Below are 17,636 nucleotides of genomic sequence, written 5' to 3'. Positions count from 1 at the left end.
ATTTTACATCACCTATCAGTTTCTCATTACTTAGAGAAAAAAATGAAATTGTTCATTCTAATGACATCTCTGACTTTTAGTAATGATCTGGAAGCCGGGAAAGCATGGGTAATCTCTGCCTCATGCACATGTCTACAGATGGCCTAATTGTGCATGCTTCTTAGTAATTCACTTGTTTCAGCTCTGGGTAAGAGGTGAAATTATCTGTTTCAGGAACTACCTATCTCTGAAACCAATCAGATACAATTCATGCATACCCAATGAGTCAGACAGTCTTAAATAGAAACACCAGGCCCTCGCCTTCTCATTTTTTGGTTCCTTTCACAGGAAGAATTTGCTGGTGTCCTAACATAATTGTCATAACTATTTGCACAGATTATCATCCACAGTATGTCTCAGAACAGTTATAAATATATGTAGCCAAGAAGCCCTGTTTTGAGGACACACATTTAGTTTAAAAAATAATAATAATGTTGCTTGTTGGTGAAATGGCAAACTCCTAAAAAAAAGAGTCTTGTGTTATTGTTTTATTCTGTTGATGGAATTTAACCATCAAAAAGAGATTTACTGAAAGATTTTGATTTATCTCAGTTAGAACAGTGGTAGGCAACCTGATGCCTTCCAGCTGTTTTGGATTTTTTACCATTGGACTAGGGCTGATGAAGAATGGAAGTCATGATTTGGCACCAGAATTCCTAACCTTAAGAGATAGCAAATCCATTTCCTGGTTCAGGCTAGAGAGGGTTAGAAAATAATGATATAGGGGAATTTTCAGATTTGGAGGGAATAAAAAAACTCTACTATGGACCCAGAAAAGATGAATGAAAATTTCCTTTCCAGTGGGCTGTAGGTTAACTGATAATGAGGACATTTCTCTCCTGAAATGGTTGATGGACCTTCTTGCTGGACAAATACAAATACAAAGTATGGATCAGCCTTTAATCAAAGCTGGAAATGAAAGATTATTTGATAGTCATTGTTAAAAAATAGAGGATGGTGATACCCCAGTGTTTGTTGAACATAATCCAGACCCCCCAGAAAAATAAGGAAAAGTGAGGTAAAATTAAATTAAATGAAGTATAGACTGAGTGGTAAGGGACATCCTTGAAGGATGAAAAGAGTGTCATCCACTTTATCACTTTTCCTATTGATACTTGAATGCTTTTAAGATTGTTCACATCTACCATGACAAACATGTTGGAGATGGCTAAGCAGCTTAAAAGGTAAAGGTAAAGGTTCCCCCGCACATGCGTGCTAGTCGTTTCCAACTCTAGGGGGCGGTGCTCATCTCCGTTTCAAAGCCGAAGAGCCAACGCTTGTCTGAGGACGTCTCCGTGGTCATGTGGCCGGCATGACTAGACGCCAAAGGCGCATGGAACGCTGTTACCTTCCCACCGGAGTGGACCCTATTTTTCTACTTGCATTTTTATGTGCTTTCGAACTGCTAGGTTGACAGAAGCTGGGACGAGTAACAGGCACTCACTCTGTTATGCGGCACTCGGGATTCGATCTGCCAAACTGCTGACCTTCTGATCGACAAGCTTCCTAACCCACTGAGCCACAGCGTCTCTAAGCAGCTTAGTGGCAGCTATTTTATGAGACCAACCATGACATGTTTCCAACATTCCATCTCAACATTCAACATTGGCCCAACAAATTTGCTAACCTGAGCCACAGAGGATGACTCACCACTCTTTAGCACAGTCTTCTCCCAAGTGCATTACTCTGCAGGTATGTGACACTAAACTTCCAGAATTCACTTCTCCACATGATGGCATACCTGCCTAAAGAGTGTGGAAAAGGCTATACTGCACAGATGTACTTAATACAATAAAAATGTTATTTCTTGTAGCCCAAAACTCTAAACAGGGTGTTCCCCAAGGGTTAGATGGGGAAATGGAGTCCCAGTGAGAAGGCTGTGTATTTTGAAAGGTGCTACTTTTATTTCTTATGAATGTGCATTAATTTCTTTTCTCATTGTTGTTGTAAATTTGCCGCAGAGAGTCAGACAGCCTCATGAAGGTGATAAATAAATGTAATAAATGTATTTTATATCTTGCTCTATTACAGCATTACTGGCGAAAAAATTCAGACTTATCAGATTAATGTTGCAAGCTTTGTTTTGAGAAGGGCAAAGAGGTTAGCTGACATTAAACTGTGATTCAAACCAATATCTTGCCCGTCTCTAGGAAGAAAATGAGAAAATAGCTGCATACAACTTTTCTCTCTGCCAATATGAGCAGAAACAAATATAATATACTCTGCTTCATACATCTCCTTGAAAATCACCATTTGTGGTGATTCAAGAGCCTTCATGTAAAAATAAATATATAGATGAAAATAAAACCATACCCTGGAATTGTTCATTTGTAGCCTTAAGGTAGAATTGATTTCTTTGTTCCTTACATTCAGATTCTGTGCCCATTATATCTTCAGCTTATTGCCTAAAATAATGACTTATGAGCTACAAAAACAGAATGGCAGTTAATTATGTACTATATTCTTTCTTAGTGTTTCCGGGGTTGAAACATAGATAGGGATCTCACTGGCAACTATTAAAATTATTCATAACATATAAGCAAGAAATGGAATTATAATAAAAGGTTATCACAGATTTTTTTTTCAGATGGGTTCTATTGTTTAATCAGGCATTTCTTTAATATAATCAAAAATACATCCCACAACTCATACTCATTTTTTTTCACTTTTTAAAAAATTCCATAGTTTAAGGATATAATCAGTTGGATCAGAGATTCCATTTAAGATGCCAGTACCGGACACAGTTTATACTCTTAATCAAGATGATGCCATGGTCTGATATATAATTATAGATAAAATCTGAATAGAAAATGAGTCCAAAATTATCTTCTCTGAGGTTATTTCAAGAAGCAATTTTACAGAGGTCTGGAGGCTAAAAGATATGAAGAATGGTTGCAGAAATCGGGTCTGTCTAGTCTAGTGAAAAGAAGAATTAGGGGTGACATGATAGCAGTGTTCCACTATTTGCGGGACTGCCACAAAGAAGAGGGGGCCAACCTATTCTCCAAAGCATCAGAAGGCTAGACAAGAAACAATAGATGGAAACTATTCAAGGAGAGAAATAATCTAGAACTAGGGAGAAATTTCCTGACAGTGAGTACATCTAACAACAGCTTGCCTTCAGAAGTTGTGGGTGCTCTCTTCACTGGAGGCTTTTAAGAAAGGTCTGGATAGCCAATTAACTGGAATGGTATAAGATATCTTGCTTGAGCAGGGGATTGGACTAGAAGACCTCCGAGGTCCCTTCCAAATCTCTTATTCTGTTATTCTGTTAGAATTCCACCTGCCAGATAAATCCTATAAGACACTAAATAATCTACAGAACCAGTCTAATAACATCCACATGTACCGATCAAGACTTCCCCCAAAAAATAATTTAGCACATGGTATTGACCATGTTTTCACCAGTGACAGGTATATGAAAAACATTCCTCTTTATTTGATGTATGGGCCACAGGAAATATATCAGTAGACTTTTATATACGGAAAATCTATTTTCCCCCCTCTCACTAGGGATGTGAAAAACTCACTGTTTCTGGTACACCTGTTCGAGATGATTTGCTTTGAGAAAACTGGACCAGCAGATCCAGTTCATGGCCAGATCAGCCCAAGCTGCAAGTCAATCCCAAAACTGTGAGTTTTGCACAGAGTCATCCACACCTAGGGCTTTAGATTTTATAGGCTTCCCAAAGTGGTTGGTTATAGCTCGACACTCTACTTTATTATTTAACTGCACAATATTATTAATTGCATTAAGTTAGATCTGGTTCTGCACCAATGCACTTCAAAAATGCTGTACAGGTAGTCTTCAACTTACTACAGTTCACTTAATGATCACTTGAAGTTACAATGGCACTGAAAGTTTCACACTTACAACATCCCCATGGTTATATGCTCAAAATGTAGATGATTCATATTTATGATGGTTGCAGTCTCCTAGGGTCATGTGATCCCCTTTTGTGTACTTTGTGAGCAAAGTCAGTGTGGAAGCCAGATTCATTTAACAGCTATATGTTACCAATTTAACAACTGCAGTGATTCACTTAACAACTGTGGAAAGAAAAGTCATAAAGTTGGGCAAAACACACTGGACAAATGTCTCATTTAGCAACAGAATTTTCGGTTCAAATGTGATCATAAGTTGAGAACTACTTGTACTGACTTTTAAATTCCTTATTGCAGGAGTCAGTTTATATCTATGGGGCCTCAACATTAAATAAAATGTTAATCATAATAATGGCAAAATCTTGTGAAAATTAGGACCATGAAAAACTTCGATTTGAGAGTGGGTTTGAAGCAAAAGGAGAAAAACATTTCAAACTAAATTAAGGTGCCTTCAAAATTGTTCCTAAATATGTTAGTCTTTTCTAAATGGGAGTACATATCATTACTGAATTAAATTCCTAAATCAAACAGATTCTACCTGACAATTCAGATGGAAAATCTGAATTGACTTGACTTTTTTAAATCCGATCACAAAGTCAAAATGGATTTTAGATTATTTATACATCTGTAGTAATAATTTATCCTTTTTGGTGAGGTGGTAGTCTGTGTTGCTATTTTAAATAATCTAATTTTTAAAACCACTGAAACATTATGTGTACTATCTTGAAAAAAAAATGCAGATTCTGAAAGGGAATTAAACAGTTAATGATATAAGAAAAAACAATTTGAAAAGAGATGGCTATTTACATTGCTTAATACAGAACATAAAGCTGAAATATGGCTTACATACTATACATTTATATATATATATATATATATATATATATATATATATATATATATATATATATATATATATATATATATATATATATATATATATATATATATTCATACATTTCTTATATATATATATATATATATATATATATATATATATATATATATATTCATACATTTCTTATATATATATATATACACAAAGGCTGACACAGGAAATAAAGATTTGTCCCATGTTTGGGGCCTAATTTCTTAAAAGTTTTGCCCCAAAATCTGCTGTTCATGTGAAAACAAGTGCTATCTGTAATTATTGGGGTTTTTTTTACATTATTTGTTATAAGTGCCCCTAAAATTATTTTCAAGAGAACTCAGTAGTTGTGAAAGTTGACTGTTCTTATTTCAAAGGCTCAGGAGGGCTGTATTTATTTGAAATCTAGCCATAAATACACATGTATGTTCTGCTCAAAAACAATAAAGATGCATAACTCTCTCAATACTGTCTGAGTTCATTAAAATTTATTGTGAATATGCCAAGTGTTACGTCTTATGAATATTGATCACCTTCTTGTTCAATGTGGGTCTATTATAGCTATGAACATTGTGCTTTTTTGCTTGTTTATTTTTATTTTCCCAGAAAATAGGTGTAAGAATATTTGTGTTCCTATATATCTATTATATTTTTCCTCCAGGACTTCAAGGCAATATAAGTAGATATCACTAAGTACTAATTAGGCTACCTGCCAATCTCTGAATTGAACTTATTCAATAAATTCCATGACTGAGTGAGGATTCAAACCTGAATCTTGCCCTAGACCAAGACAATAACTACTATATTACTCTTATTTTCATGAAAAATCATAAAGGTTCTGTTGGCAAATATATAGAGTTGCTGCTGCTATTAATCTTTCCTGATGGCTAATATAGCTAGATTCAATTTCCTGTAAAATCAAACACAAAACTAGAGCTGTTTCAGACTGCACAAAGATTTCAAGCCAATGTGTTCTGAGTTAATTTTTATTCCATAAAATATCCAATTAGATTAAAACAATGAGCAGCAAATGGATTACAGCTATTGCAGTTAACTGATGGCAGCAAAACACTTCCTGAGGGAAACAGATTACAATTTATCACAATCTGAGGGTGACTTTTAATGTGGTTCAGTCTTGTTTTAAAAGGTTTGAGGGGCAATATACTGTAACATGACTGATTCAAGGCTCACTTCTCAACTAATATTATATATAGGATTGGCCTATCCAGCATAACTATTGAATGAAGAGCACTTTATAATTACTCTAGCTTTAGCTAATATATAACACATCATTTATGTGTAGTGGTTTATAATGAAATCTTTATTCTTTTCATTTTTAAGGGAAGAAATGAATATTAATTGCCTGAACAAGTAGGTATATTCCTATGTTTGTAGACTGGCTCTAATTCCTATTATCGATTCATTTTTTTTCTTGTTTATCTAATGTGATTCAACAACTGAGAGATATTGAAAGAATGTTATAAGTGATTCAACATTCAACTTTTTGATTTTAGCTATGACTGATTGCTCCTATAAGCTAAACAGAATTCTTTTAGATGGGGAGTCATACAAAAATATTGCAATATAAAACAGCAACCAATGTATAATTGTAACACAATAGGCAGCTACTGTACTGAAAAAAATGCAGTGGGCATGACTAAGTTTTAGGAGGTTGCCAGTTGTGCTTGCACACAGCATTTCACTTGCTTACTGGACCAGTGAATATTCTGGTTGTACACAATATATTGACTATAAACTAATCAAACAAAACTGCAAGTGTATCAAGATAGAGATGAAAATTAAGAATAGCACTATGTTTAATATGTGTGACTGTACCTGCTAGAGCATTCACTAACCTATCTAAGTGTATTGGGCAAATACAAAAACTGCCTCTTTTCCAATTGTTTTGTTTCCCATTCATAGACAAGTATCTACTTATAATAAATGAAGGGGAAAACCAGCTAACCCTTAAAGATGCTTATAAGAAAATTCCAGCAGAATGCAACTATGCCTAATAAAATCAACCGTTATTATAACTCTCAGGAAGCACCATAGAACAGATCAGCAAAGCATACCTATGTAGAAATGATAGCACCAAATATGGATTTTGAATTTAAGATCAGCAATTAACTAGATCTGGAATTGTTTTTCCAGTTCTTATCTCCAATTACGCATTGGTCAATTTCTTGCTTTTAACAACAACACTACACATTTTTTTTAAACTTGTCGCTCATTGACTAACATAAAGCTCATCTAACAGGGCTTTGAAAGCGCTGAAGATAACACAAAGCTAAGAAATAGATAAAGAAAAGGGGAAAGGGGAAACAGAGGGTATGGATATCAATATTATAAATAGATTTACATTTTTTCCCCCTTAGGATTTGTAGTGCTCAAGTTTTTGAACTTCTCATTAATTCAAGCCGTGACCCTAAAGCTGTGTGACATTACTCACTCCCAGTGCTGTTATATATGAACCTGGATATCAATATTTATTCTCTGTATGTCACACAGAAAGTGCCTGTTTGAAGTAGGCATCTCAATAGGATGACTTGTTGGAACAGGGTGACCTGACTTCAAATCAATACTCATCCACCCTTCTCCTTCACACAGGTCAAATTTAAATAGCTACAGGAATCAGTAAACCCATGGGCCTCCAGAGATTGCTTGCAACACCATATAAAACAAGTTCCTGTGTTTATAATAAGCATTTTAAGGGGACACTAAGTTTTTTTTAAAAAGGTCAAAAGACAAACAGTTTGAAGAACAATGAACAACAGATTGGATGTGTGATCAGTGCCAAGCAGACAATTCTCACTTTCTCCCAGCAGGGAAAAAAAAATAAAATGTTTTAAAGCTTCTTGCACGGAAGAAAAAGTTTTCAATAGGTTTTTACCGTTGTGTGATTTTCTTCTGCTTAACAACTGGACAAATCTCTCACCCAATTTTTTTGCCCATAGATTGGGAGGAGATGTTTTAAAGGGAACTTTTGCCTAGCTTTAAATATGAGGGTTGAAAGCAGCTAGCGTAGCTGAAAGCACAAAAGGAGAGGTGGAGAAGATTGAAATAAAAAGGATGCCTCAACAAGCACTCCACTATTCTACTGCTCTATTTTATGCAATTAGCAATCTTTATAAATTAAACATTATGGTTACTTATGGAGTAAATACAATGGTTGGGTTTCACATACCACTTTAAAGAACAGGCCCATCATTACAGATCATGGTGGTTAGATTCATACAATATGCCAAGGTAACACCACACAAGGCACTTAGTTCCTTCCAATGATATGTGTATTCAATTATTGTCTTTCTTGGCCTGTTGTCCAATTATTAGGAAGTGGATGCATCAGAAATATAACTTACTTTGTGCAAACTTTGGAGGATTGTCATTGACGTCAGTCAGCGTAATAGTCACTGTGGTGGTTCCAGAGAGTCCACCCATGTGTCCACCCATATCCTTTGCTTGGATGACCACGGTATATTCCTCTTTGGCTTCCCGGTCCATGTTTGAAAGAGCAGTTTTGATGATAGCTGGGAAAAGAAAAGAAAAGAAAAGAAAAGAAAAGAAAAGAAAAGAAAAGAAAAGAAAAATAAAGAAAAGAAAGAGAAAGAAAGAAAGAAAGAAAGAAAGAAAGAAAGAAAGAAAGAAAGAAAGAAAGAAAGAAAGAAAGAAAGAAATACCATCAGAAAGGGAAGTGAGAACTTCATGCAGTGTGACCAAGGCTGGATTTAATATTTGAGATGATCTTCTTGAAACTATCTTCGTTCAAAGGTAATATTTAAAATATAACAACACCAGAAAAAAACCATCTGGATCAGGCCACTGACTTAACTGGTGTAACATATTTAATATATATGATGAAATTTGGGATCTAGCTTGGGGAATCTCTCACCTCATTAATTGCCAGTTGATTTGGTTTATCTGAATGACTAAGCAGATATCTACTTCTTTCTGCACTGCCCCAGGGTTGTCCCTCCAGAAACCACATGCTCAATGGGAAATAATGACTATCCTATCCAGCATTGTGTCATTCTATGGGGAGGGTGTATCAAAGCTGTATTTCATCCACTGAAAAACCACCTGCATTGAGCAAGTTTACAAAAAGGAGAACTTCCACTCCACTCCCTGGAAAGTGGAGTTCAAGGCATGCTAATTATGATTCCAGAAGTACAAACCAGCATTAAAAATAACAGCCACTAACAGTGCAACCCTACCCAGATCATTCCATTTCAATTTTGAAACCATCTAAATTCACAATTAATTTGTAGTTTAACTTTACTTCTCTTCACGTTTGGCTCTCCTGCACAGCTGGATGAGCTATTTTGCTTCAGGCAGCCCCAGCCAGGAAGGGTGACGAAAAGAAGGAAAAAAATTAAGAGAGAACTAATGCCTTCAGAATATATTTATTTAGACCTATAGTTGAGCATGGGCAAACAGTTCCGTAAAAATAGGGAGCATACACACAAAAAGCTATCCTACATTTGATCTTTAATGATAAACTGTTTGTCTTCTAAGATGCTTGTTTTACATCCCATCTATGTTTAATTCAGTCAGATAATTGCTTCTGGCAGTCTTTGTCCCTCTTCACCTAAGGAAAGATATTTTGGATATCAAGGAACTATGAATATTGTTGCTGTCCTTATTACGAAGCCAATGTTTCTATTAGTGATTTCCATTAGGCTAGAAGAGCATTGCATTCCTAACAATACACAACCAAGGCATGGCCTACATAGTCCTGGATGGATGCCATACAGTGCAGAATGGCCAATACTATTTACTTTCAGCCTGGCCAGGAAAGGTTTTAATGGACAAATAGGTATCTTGAAGCATGAAAGAGGAGCATAAACCATGGGAATTTGGGTGGCTTAAATGGGTAAATTAGGTGACTTAACTCTAATTCTTAGCCTTGCCCTGCAAAAAATGAAAACAGAATGCCCCCACATAGAGACCCAAAAAACAGCCTGGAAACATTGACTTCTCCATTCATCTAGATAGAATGGGGCAATTCGCCCTGCCCAATTTGCCATGGCTATCTCACCACAGTCATCTTGCTGTGACAACTTACCATGGGACAATACACCATGACCAACTCACCACAGACAATTCCATGTGGGCTAACTCAACACAATAAGAGCCTTGGTGGAGCAGTGGGCTAATGCCTCCTTAAGTAACACCAGCTGCCTGCAATTAGTGCAGGTTCGCATCCCACCAGGCTCAAGGTTGACTCAGCCTTCCATCCTTCCGAGGTAGGTAAAATGAGGACCCAGATTGTTGGGGGCAATTAAGCTGACTTTGTAATAATGCCGCTTGGGGTGTATGTGAAAGCCCTAATAAGCAGGCATATACATAGAATGAAGGCTACTGCTAAGCTTGTAAGCCGCCCTGAGTCTTCGGAGAAGGGCGGGATATACCGTATATACTTGAGTATAAGCCGAATTTTTCAGCCCACTTTTTGGGCTGAAAAATCCACTTCGGCTTATACTCCAGTGAACAAAAAAAAAGAACTTCCACCCCCCAGTTTGGAGAGCTGCTGCTTTCATCAAACATGGACGAAGGCAGCAGCTCTCCAAACGGGCTGCGGCGGTTTGGAGAGCTGCGCGTGCAGCTCCGCCGCCACCTCTGCAAGCCTCCGCTGAGAGAATGGGGCGGTGGAAGCTTGCCACCCATTTTCTCGGCGAAGACTTCTTTCGGGGGATGCAGCCTCTGTCACCCCCTTCTCTCAGCTGCCCGGGCAGCTGAGAGAAAGAGGCGGCAGAAGCTGCATCCCCCGAAAGAAGTCTTCGCCGAGAAAATGGGCGCTGAGATTTTCTCGGCGAAGACTTCTTTCGGGGGATGCAGCCTCTGTCACCCCCTTCTCTCAGCTGGGCAGCTGAGAGAAAGGGGCGGCAGAAGCTTTCAGGGCTGGCAGAGGTGGCGGCAGTCCAGCGTTGTTTCTCCCCCTCGTGCGTGTGTGTGTGTGTGTGTGTGTGTCAGACCCGCAGGAATGGTTAGTAAAGGTGGCGGCAGTCTGGCATTTGTGTTTCTCTGTGTGTCAAGCCCCATGGGCTCGACACACAGGAAGGGGGGGAATGCCGGAATGCCGCTTCCCTACCAGCTATTCCCGTGGGTCTGACACACACACGCACGCACGAGGGGGAGAAACAACGCTGGACGGCCGCCACCTCTGCCAGCCCTGCAAGCCTCTGCCGTGGCAGAGGCTTGCAGGGCTGGCAGAGGTGGCGGCCGTCCAGCGTTGTTTCTCCCCCTCGTGCGTGTGTGTGTGTGTTTGTGTGTGTGTGTGTGTGTGTGTCAGACCCGCAGGAATGGCTAGTAAAGGTGGCGGCAGTCCGGCATTTGCGTTTCTCTGTGTGTCAAGCCCCGTGGGCTCGACACACAGGAAGGGGGGGAATGCCGGAATGCCGCTTCCCTACCAGCCATTCCCGTGGGTCTGACACACACACGCACGCACAAGGGGGAGAAACAACGCTGGACTGCCACCACCTCTGCCAGCCCTGCAAGCCTCTGCCGCGGCAGAGGCTTGCAGGGCTGGCAGAGGTGGCGGCAGTCCAGCGTTGTTTCTCCCCCTCGTGCGTGCGTGTGTGTGTGTGTCAGACCCGCAGGAATGGCTAGTAAAGGTGGCGGCAGTCCGGCATTTGCGTTTCTCTGTGTGTCAAGCCCCGTGGGCCCGACACACAGGAGGGGGGGGACGCCGCTTCCTTACCAGCCATTCCCGCGGGTCTGACACACGCACGCATGCATGAGGGGGGGAAACGCCGGACTGCCGCCACCTCTACCAGCCGTTCCCGCAGGTCTCTCTCTCTCTCTCTCTCTCTCTCTCTCTCTCTCTCTCACACACACACACACACACACGCACGCGCGCGCACGAGGAGGGAAACAACGCTTGACTGCCGCCTCCCTAGCAGACCTTCCCTGCGGGATGTGCTGCCAGGAAGCCTGGCAGCCTGATGAGCGGACCCTGCGAACCGCGGCCGAGCCAGCTCCGGGATGCTGCCAGAGTCAACAAGCGGCTCGTCGTGGCACAGAATATAGATATGTTGCTAAGAAGGGGCCAAGCTTATACTTATACTCGGCTTATACTCGAGTCAATAACTTTTTCCAGTTTTTTGGGGGTAAAATTAGGGGTCTCGGCTTATGCTCGAGTCGGCTTATACTCAAGTATATACGGTAAATGGAATTAAAATAAAAATAAAATAAAATAAATGTTATTTGTCACTGGGGCTTTTTGACATTATTTCCATTTTTGTCACTAGAAATGACAAAGAAACAGTGGAGGATGACATTTATTGAGTTGACTTGTCCCATGTGGAATTGTCCGTAGTGAGTTGTCCTGTGGCTAGTTGGCCATGGCAAGTCGTGCTGCTGTGAGTTGGCTGTGGTGAAAAAGCTGTGGTGGGTTGTCCGTAGTGAAATGGGAGTGGCAAGCTGGCCACACAAGATGGTGGTGGTGAGTTGGTTGTTGCGAGACCCCATCTGGATGCAGAATGGGAGCTGTGAGGGCTTTCTATCTGCTGCCACCAGGTTACTGTTTTTCACTTGCACATCCCATGCCCCATCTTCTTTTTCTGCCCAGTGTTCAACACTCTAGCCATGCTGAGCAACACCCTCAACTCCTGCAAAATATTGTTATGGATCAGAAAATGACTTGGAAGGCTTCATGTGGCCAACTGGCTGTGAGATCAGAATCAGACTTTACACAATGGCTTGGAAGGCTACTCTTGAGCAAACTGGGCAGAAGTGCCTGCCACTTTATGACATCATTTAAATTTCTCCAGAGCACACAACTCTGGTTTCGGGTCTGAAACTTAGAGAGGGAAAATCAGCAAACCTTCCATCACGTTTGCCCACAATCTCATGTTTTAAAATAATATTACAGATAATATAGACATTATAAAAGAAAATGTAAACCACACAAGTCAATCGCAGCAAGCTGAATTTATTCACACTTTCTCTGCATACTGAACATGCAGCCTATAATAATGGATTAGGAGCCCCCCAGGCAGCAGGGATAAAAATGATAATACTGTCAGCTTTGGTGGCAGAAACTATCCATTTCCGGCGAGGAAACTCAAATTTCTCTTCCTGCTTATTAAATAAGAGATTGGTGGTGTCCATTCTTAGAACATCTGGCAGTTTAATGGAAATACACGAAGATATTGTTTATGTATGTATCTATTTACATATTCTTAAAAATGTGCTAATTGCCTTCCTGGAAAGAAAAAAAAAGCAAATGCGTTGACGAGTCAGTTTAAAAAAAAAATATCAGTGACAAAAGCACAGTCTGCAAAACAAGACATTCACATGGGAAAGGACAGCTACAAGGAACGCAGATTAACCCAACAGGAGCGTGAAATGATTTTTAGAAGTAGAAATAACAGCATAACTTGCTTTTTCTTTTGCACCTTGACGATATTTATGTTGTGATTGACATGACTATCAAAGGATCCCTGTAGAATATAGAAGTTTTCTACTTTAGGGTAACAGCCCTTTGAGCCCTGAAGCACTCTCATCTATTTCCTTCCTAGGTACAGGAAGTCCCTGAGCTTACAACCACCACTGAGTTCAACATTTCTGCTGCTAAGTGAGACAGTCGTTAAGTGAGTTTTATCCCATTTTATGACCTTTCTTGTCACAGTGGCTAAGTGGATCACTGCAGCTGTGAAGTTAGGAACACAAGACAGTTGTTAACTGAATCTGGCTTCTCCATGGACTTTGCTTGTCATAAGGTTGCAAAAGGTGATCAGATGACCCCGGGACACTGCAACTGTCATAAATATGAGTTAGTTGACAAGTATCACATAACCATGGAGATGTCTATGGAGATTCTATGGAGACACAGGGCAGAAAACATCCTGCAACCAAGAAGGCTCCACACCCATTTGCACTACTCAGGTGACCCTGAGGACACAGGTAAACCTCCAAAGGGCTCCATTCTCTAAAAGAATGCAAATGACCAGCTGTCTGCGAGGAGTATAAATCCTTCCACTCCCCACCATTCCAGTTAAGAGCTGAAGAATCACCTTGGATGAGAAGTGAAATGTCTTCAAAGGAAAACAAGAAAGTCCAGTTTCCTCCTGAAAAAAGCACCTTTGGGATAACCATGGAGATGTAGCAATGGTTGTAATAGTGAAAAATGGTTACAACTCACTTTTTTTCAATGCTGTTGTAATTTCAAACAGTTACAAAAGGAACTACCTGTAATCTATTAGTTAACTGTGAAAAATGGGGGCAGGGGCAGTGGGGGTGGTCTAGATAAGCCACCATGTTTTCATTTTTGATAAGCAATTGGGGTCAGTGAGCAAACAATAATAAGGCAATAAAATTTAGTTTGAAGCTATGGTTTGTTTTTGAGGTACTGATTACAACTGTTGCTAAGCACATTGATTTGTGCTTTAAATTGTAAGCCGCCCTGAGTCTTCGGAGAAGGGCGGGATATAAATGGGATTAAAAAAAATGTGCCTTGGGGTAATATGTTAATAGGTACACATGGTTCATTTACAGTATTTTAGCTTATTCCTAGTTTTTAAATGTCCCTTGAGGTTGTAATCACTCCCCAGGCAAAGGAAGAGTCACTGAAATAGTACAGAAAGCAAATTACAAATTGACCAAATAACTCATAATTATTGTGTTGATCCATTAAACTGCCTGTGGTTTATTTGCCCAATTAAGATAAAAATAAATAATGTTGTAATGGGAGCCCTGGACATGAAATGTAGGGTTACATGCCACTCAGCCAAGATCTGCTCCATATCAGTTTTATGTTGTAGTTTAGTTGGACGTATTACCTGTCTTCATTAAAAAGAAAAAAAAGGAAAAAAGGAAAAACCACAAGCACTAATAATAATAATAATAAACCTTTATTGTCAAAGTACAACATGTGTACATTGAGATTAGCTGAGCCTCCCCCCGTGCTCTCTCCCCCCAACACACAGTGACAACAAACCCTCCTCCCAAGTCAATTCTGCATAAGATTATGTCCCATTTAAAAGCCTAACAGCCCACAGATAAAAGCTATTTTTCAGCCTGTTGGTACGGCTGGCTATATTCCTATATCTCCTACCGGATAGTAGGAGAGTAAAGAGATACCGTCCAGGGTGTGAGTCATCCCTGAGAATCTTCCTCACTCTTCCAAGGCAACGAGCCCTGGCGAGGTCATCCAGTGGTGTCAGGGAACAGCCCACAATGTCTTGTGCTGTGCTCACCACCCTCTGTAATACTTTCCTGTCCGCGGCTGTCAGACCAGCATACCAAACCACAATACCATACGAGAGGACGCTCTCTATAGTAGACCGGTAAAAGAGGGTCATTAGCCGTTGTTCTACCCTGTTCTTCCGCAAGACCCTAAGAAAGTGAAGCCTCTGTTGGGCCTTTCTAGCCACCTGGGTTGTGTTAACTTTCCAGGTTGTGCGTCTTGTTTTTTGCCTAATTTTCTTTGGTAAATCTACTTACACGTAAAACTTCCCAATACTGTACGTTATTCTTAACGGATGTCTTTTGTCCACATGGCTGTACAGGCAGTCCTTGACTTACAACAGTTCATTCAGTGACCATTCAAAGTTACAACAGCACTGAGAAAAGTCACTTAATGACTGTTCTTCACGCTTATGACGATGGCGGCATCCCTACGGTCATGTGAATGTAATTCAGACGCTTGGCAGCTGACTCACATTTATGACGGTTGCCATGTTCCGGGGTCACTTGATCCCCTTTTGCAAACTTCTGACAAACAAAGTCAAGGTGTAAGCCAGATTCATTTAACAAGCCTATTACTACCTGAACAACGGCAGTGATTCACTTAGCAATAGTGGCAAGAGAGGCAAAATTCACTTAACAAATGTCTCACCCAGCAACAAAAGTTTTGGGTTCAGTTGTGGTCGCAAGTCAAGGACTACCTATATTGCATATGTATTGCAAAATCTCAAGCACAGGGCAATTTAATAATAATAATAATAATAATAATAATAATAATAATAATAATAATAATAATAATAATAATAATAATAATAATAAGTTGGAAGGGACCTTGGAGGTCATCTAGTCCAACCCCCTGCTCAGGCAGGAAACCCTATACCATTTCAGGCAAATGGCTGTCCAGTCTCTTCTTAAAAACCTCCAGTGTTGGAGCATTCACCACCTCTGGAGGCAGGTTGTTTAATAAATAATTGTGTACCCCTCTGCAGAGAAGCTCCGGATCTGAGAATAAAATTAGCTTCTTTAAAAACACAGGCTAAACAACAATCTACTTTTTTTTTTTCATGAAGTTCCGCTTTTTAAAACTGTTTTGTTTCATGAGCTGACTTTCATGAATGGTTTTTAACATCAGGGAAGACGTATAAAATGTTGCATGCCCTTGAGTGTACAACACAAACTCCCACCTTGTGTTATGGAATTAACTTTTGTTTGTTATCGGCTTTTTTTAAAAAAAAAAAGCTCAGTTTTACCAATCCACTATTGTCAGCTATCTTTTACACTGCAGATGCTAATAGGTGAATGAATAATTAGGCAGCAGCTTCCCAGCTGGCATGAAGTTCCCCTTTGTCAAACCTATTTTTCTTTATCATAAAACTGTCACAGAGAAACCATTTCAGCATCAAATATCTGTTTAGAAAAGGGCAAAACACAATTGTCAGTACTGTGACAGATGCAGAAGATGGCCACAGGGAAACTGGGGGGGGAGGAAACAGCTTTAAAAAAAAAAAGAATGAGAATTGGAATTTGGAAAATGATTTCTGTTTTAAACTGCTTTCAGTTCAGCGGTTATTTGTACCTCTCTGATAACATCAGAGGCAAATGGAATTATATGGAAAATTCTGGATTATGCTTCACATCATTTACTGCCAGTTACAAGAAAAAGGGTAATGGAGCATAGAGACAAAAACAGAACACTGTACACTGTTAGCTGACTTTTAAAACAGGGTTTGTTTGGGTTTTTTTTCAAAACCTAAGAAGAAATATTGAGATAAGGCTAACTGGGAAGTTAGCAAAATCAACTATTTAAACTTCAATATTAAAGTGGTGAAGGGTTTGGTCTGCCCTAGAGATGTGCATTTTCATTTTAGAAATTAGAGTGTGCCCCACTTCAGGGGTGCCACATCTGTGCATTGTTTGTGGGCAAAACTGATGAAGATAAGCAAATGGTAAATCTCAAACAGGGAGCATGCAGTTTTCAGGGTAGGCCAAAATACTAACAAATTGCAAGGAGGATGAAAATTTTCTTTCTGCTTCCGTCTTGCTTCCTTTTTTTTTCACTCTGCAAACCCATACCGTATTTCAACCCCTAAGCAAAACAAGGCAAAAACCAGAAAACATTTTATTCATCGAAAAACATGTTACAACAGTATTCCTGCTTTCACTCATAAAGAATATATATATATATATATATATATATATATATATATATATATATATATATATATATATATATATATATATATATATATATATATATATATATATATATATATATATTATGTATATGTATATGTATATGTATATGTATATGTATATGTATATGTATATGTATATGTATATGTATATGTATATGTATATGTATATGTATATGTATAAAGGTAAAGGTTCCCCCGCACATGCATGCTAGTCGTTTCCGACTCTAGGGGCCGGTGCTCATCTCCGTTTCATAGCCGAAGAGCCAGCGTTTGTCCGAGGACGTCTCCGTGGTCATGTGGCCGGCATGACTAGACGCCAAAGGCGCACGGAACGCTGTTACCTTCCCACCGGAGCGGTCCCTATTTTTCTACTTGCATTTTTACGTGCTTTCGAACTGCTAGGTTGGCAGAAGCTGGGACGAGTAACAGGCGCTCACTCTGTTACGCGGCACTCGGGATTC

At 39.5% G+C, this 17,636-nt stretch overlaps 1 protein-coding gene across 1 annotated transcript in view; it reads right to left on the bottom strand.

Moving 5' to 3' along the window:
• Nucleotides 1-17,636, bottom strand: part of CDH8 (cadherin 8) — a gene marked incomplete at its 3' end in the record, with an annotated part of 198,143 nt that overhangs the window by 81,001 nt on the left and 99,506 nt on the right. The window contains exon 4 of the mRNA XM_081336154.1: nucleotides 8,155-8,322. Within this exon, the coding sequence (XP_081192280.1) occupies nucleotides 8,155-8,322 (168 nt within the window). The remainder of the gene's footprint in view (nucleotides 1-8,154; nucleotides 8,323-17,636) is intronic.

This window comes from Vipera berus (genome assembly GCF_964194415.1).
Source record: "Vipera berus genome assembly, chromosome: 10".
NCBI lineage: Eukaryota > Metazoa > Chordata > Lepidosauria > Squamata > Viperidae > Vipera > Vipera berus.
This window is presented reverse-complemented; position numbering and strand designations above follow the sequence as displayed.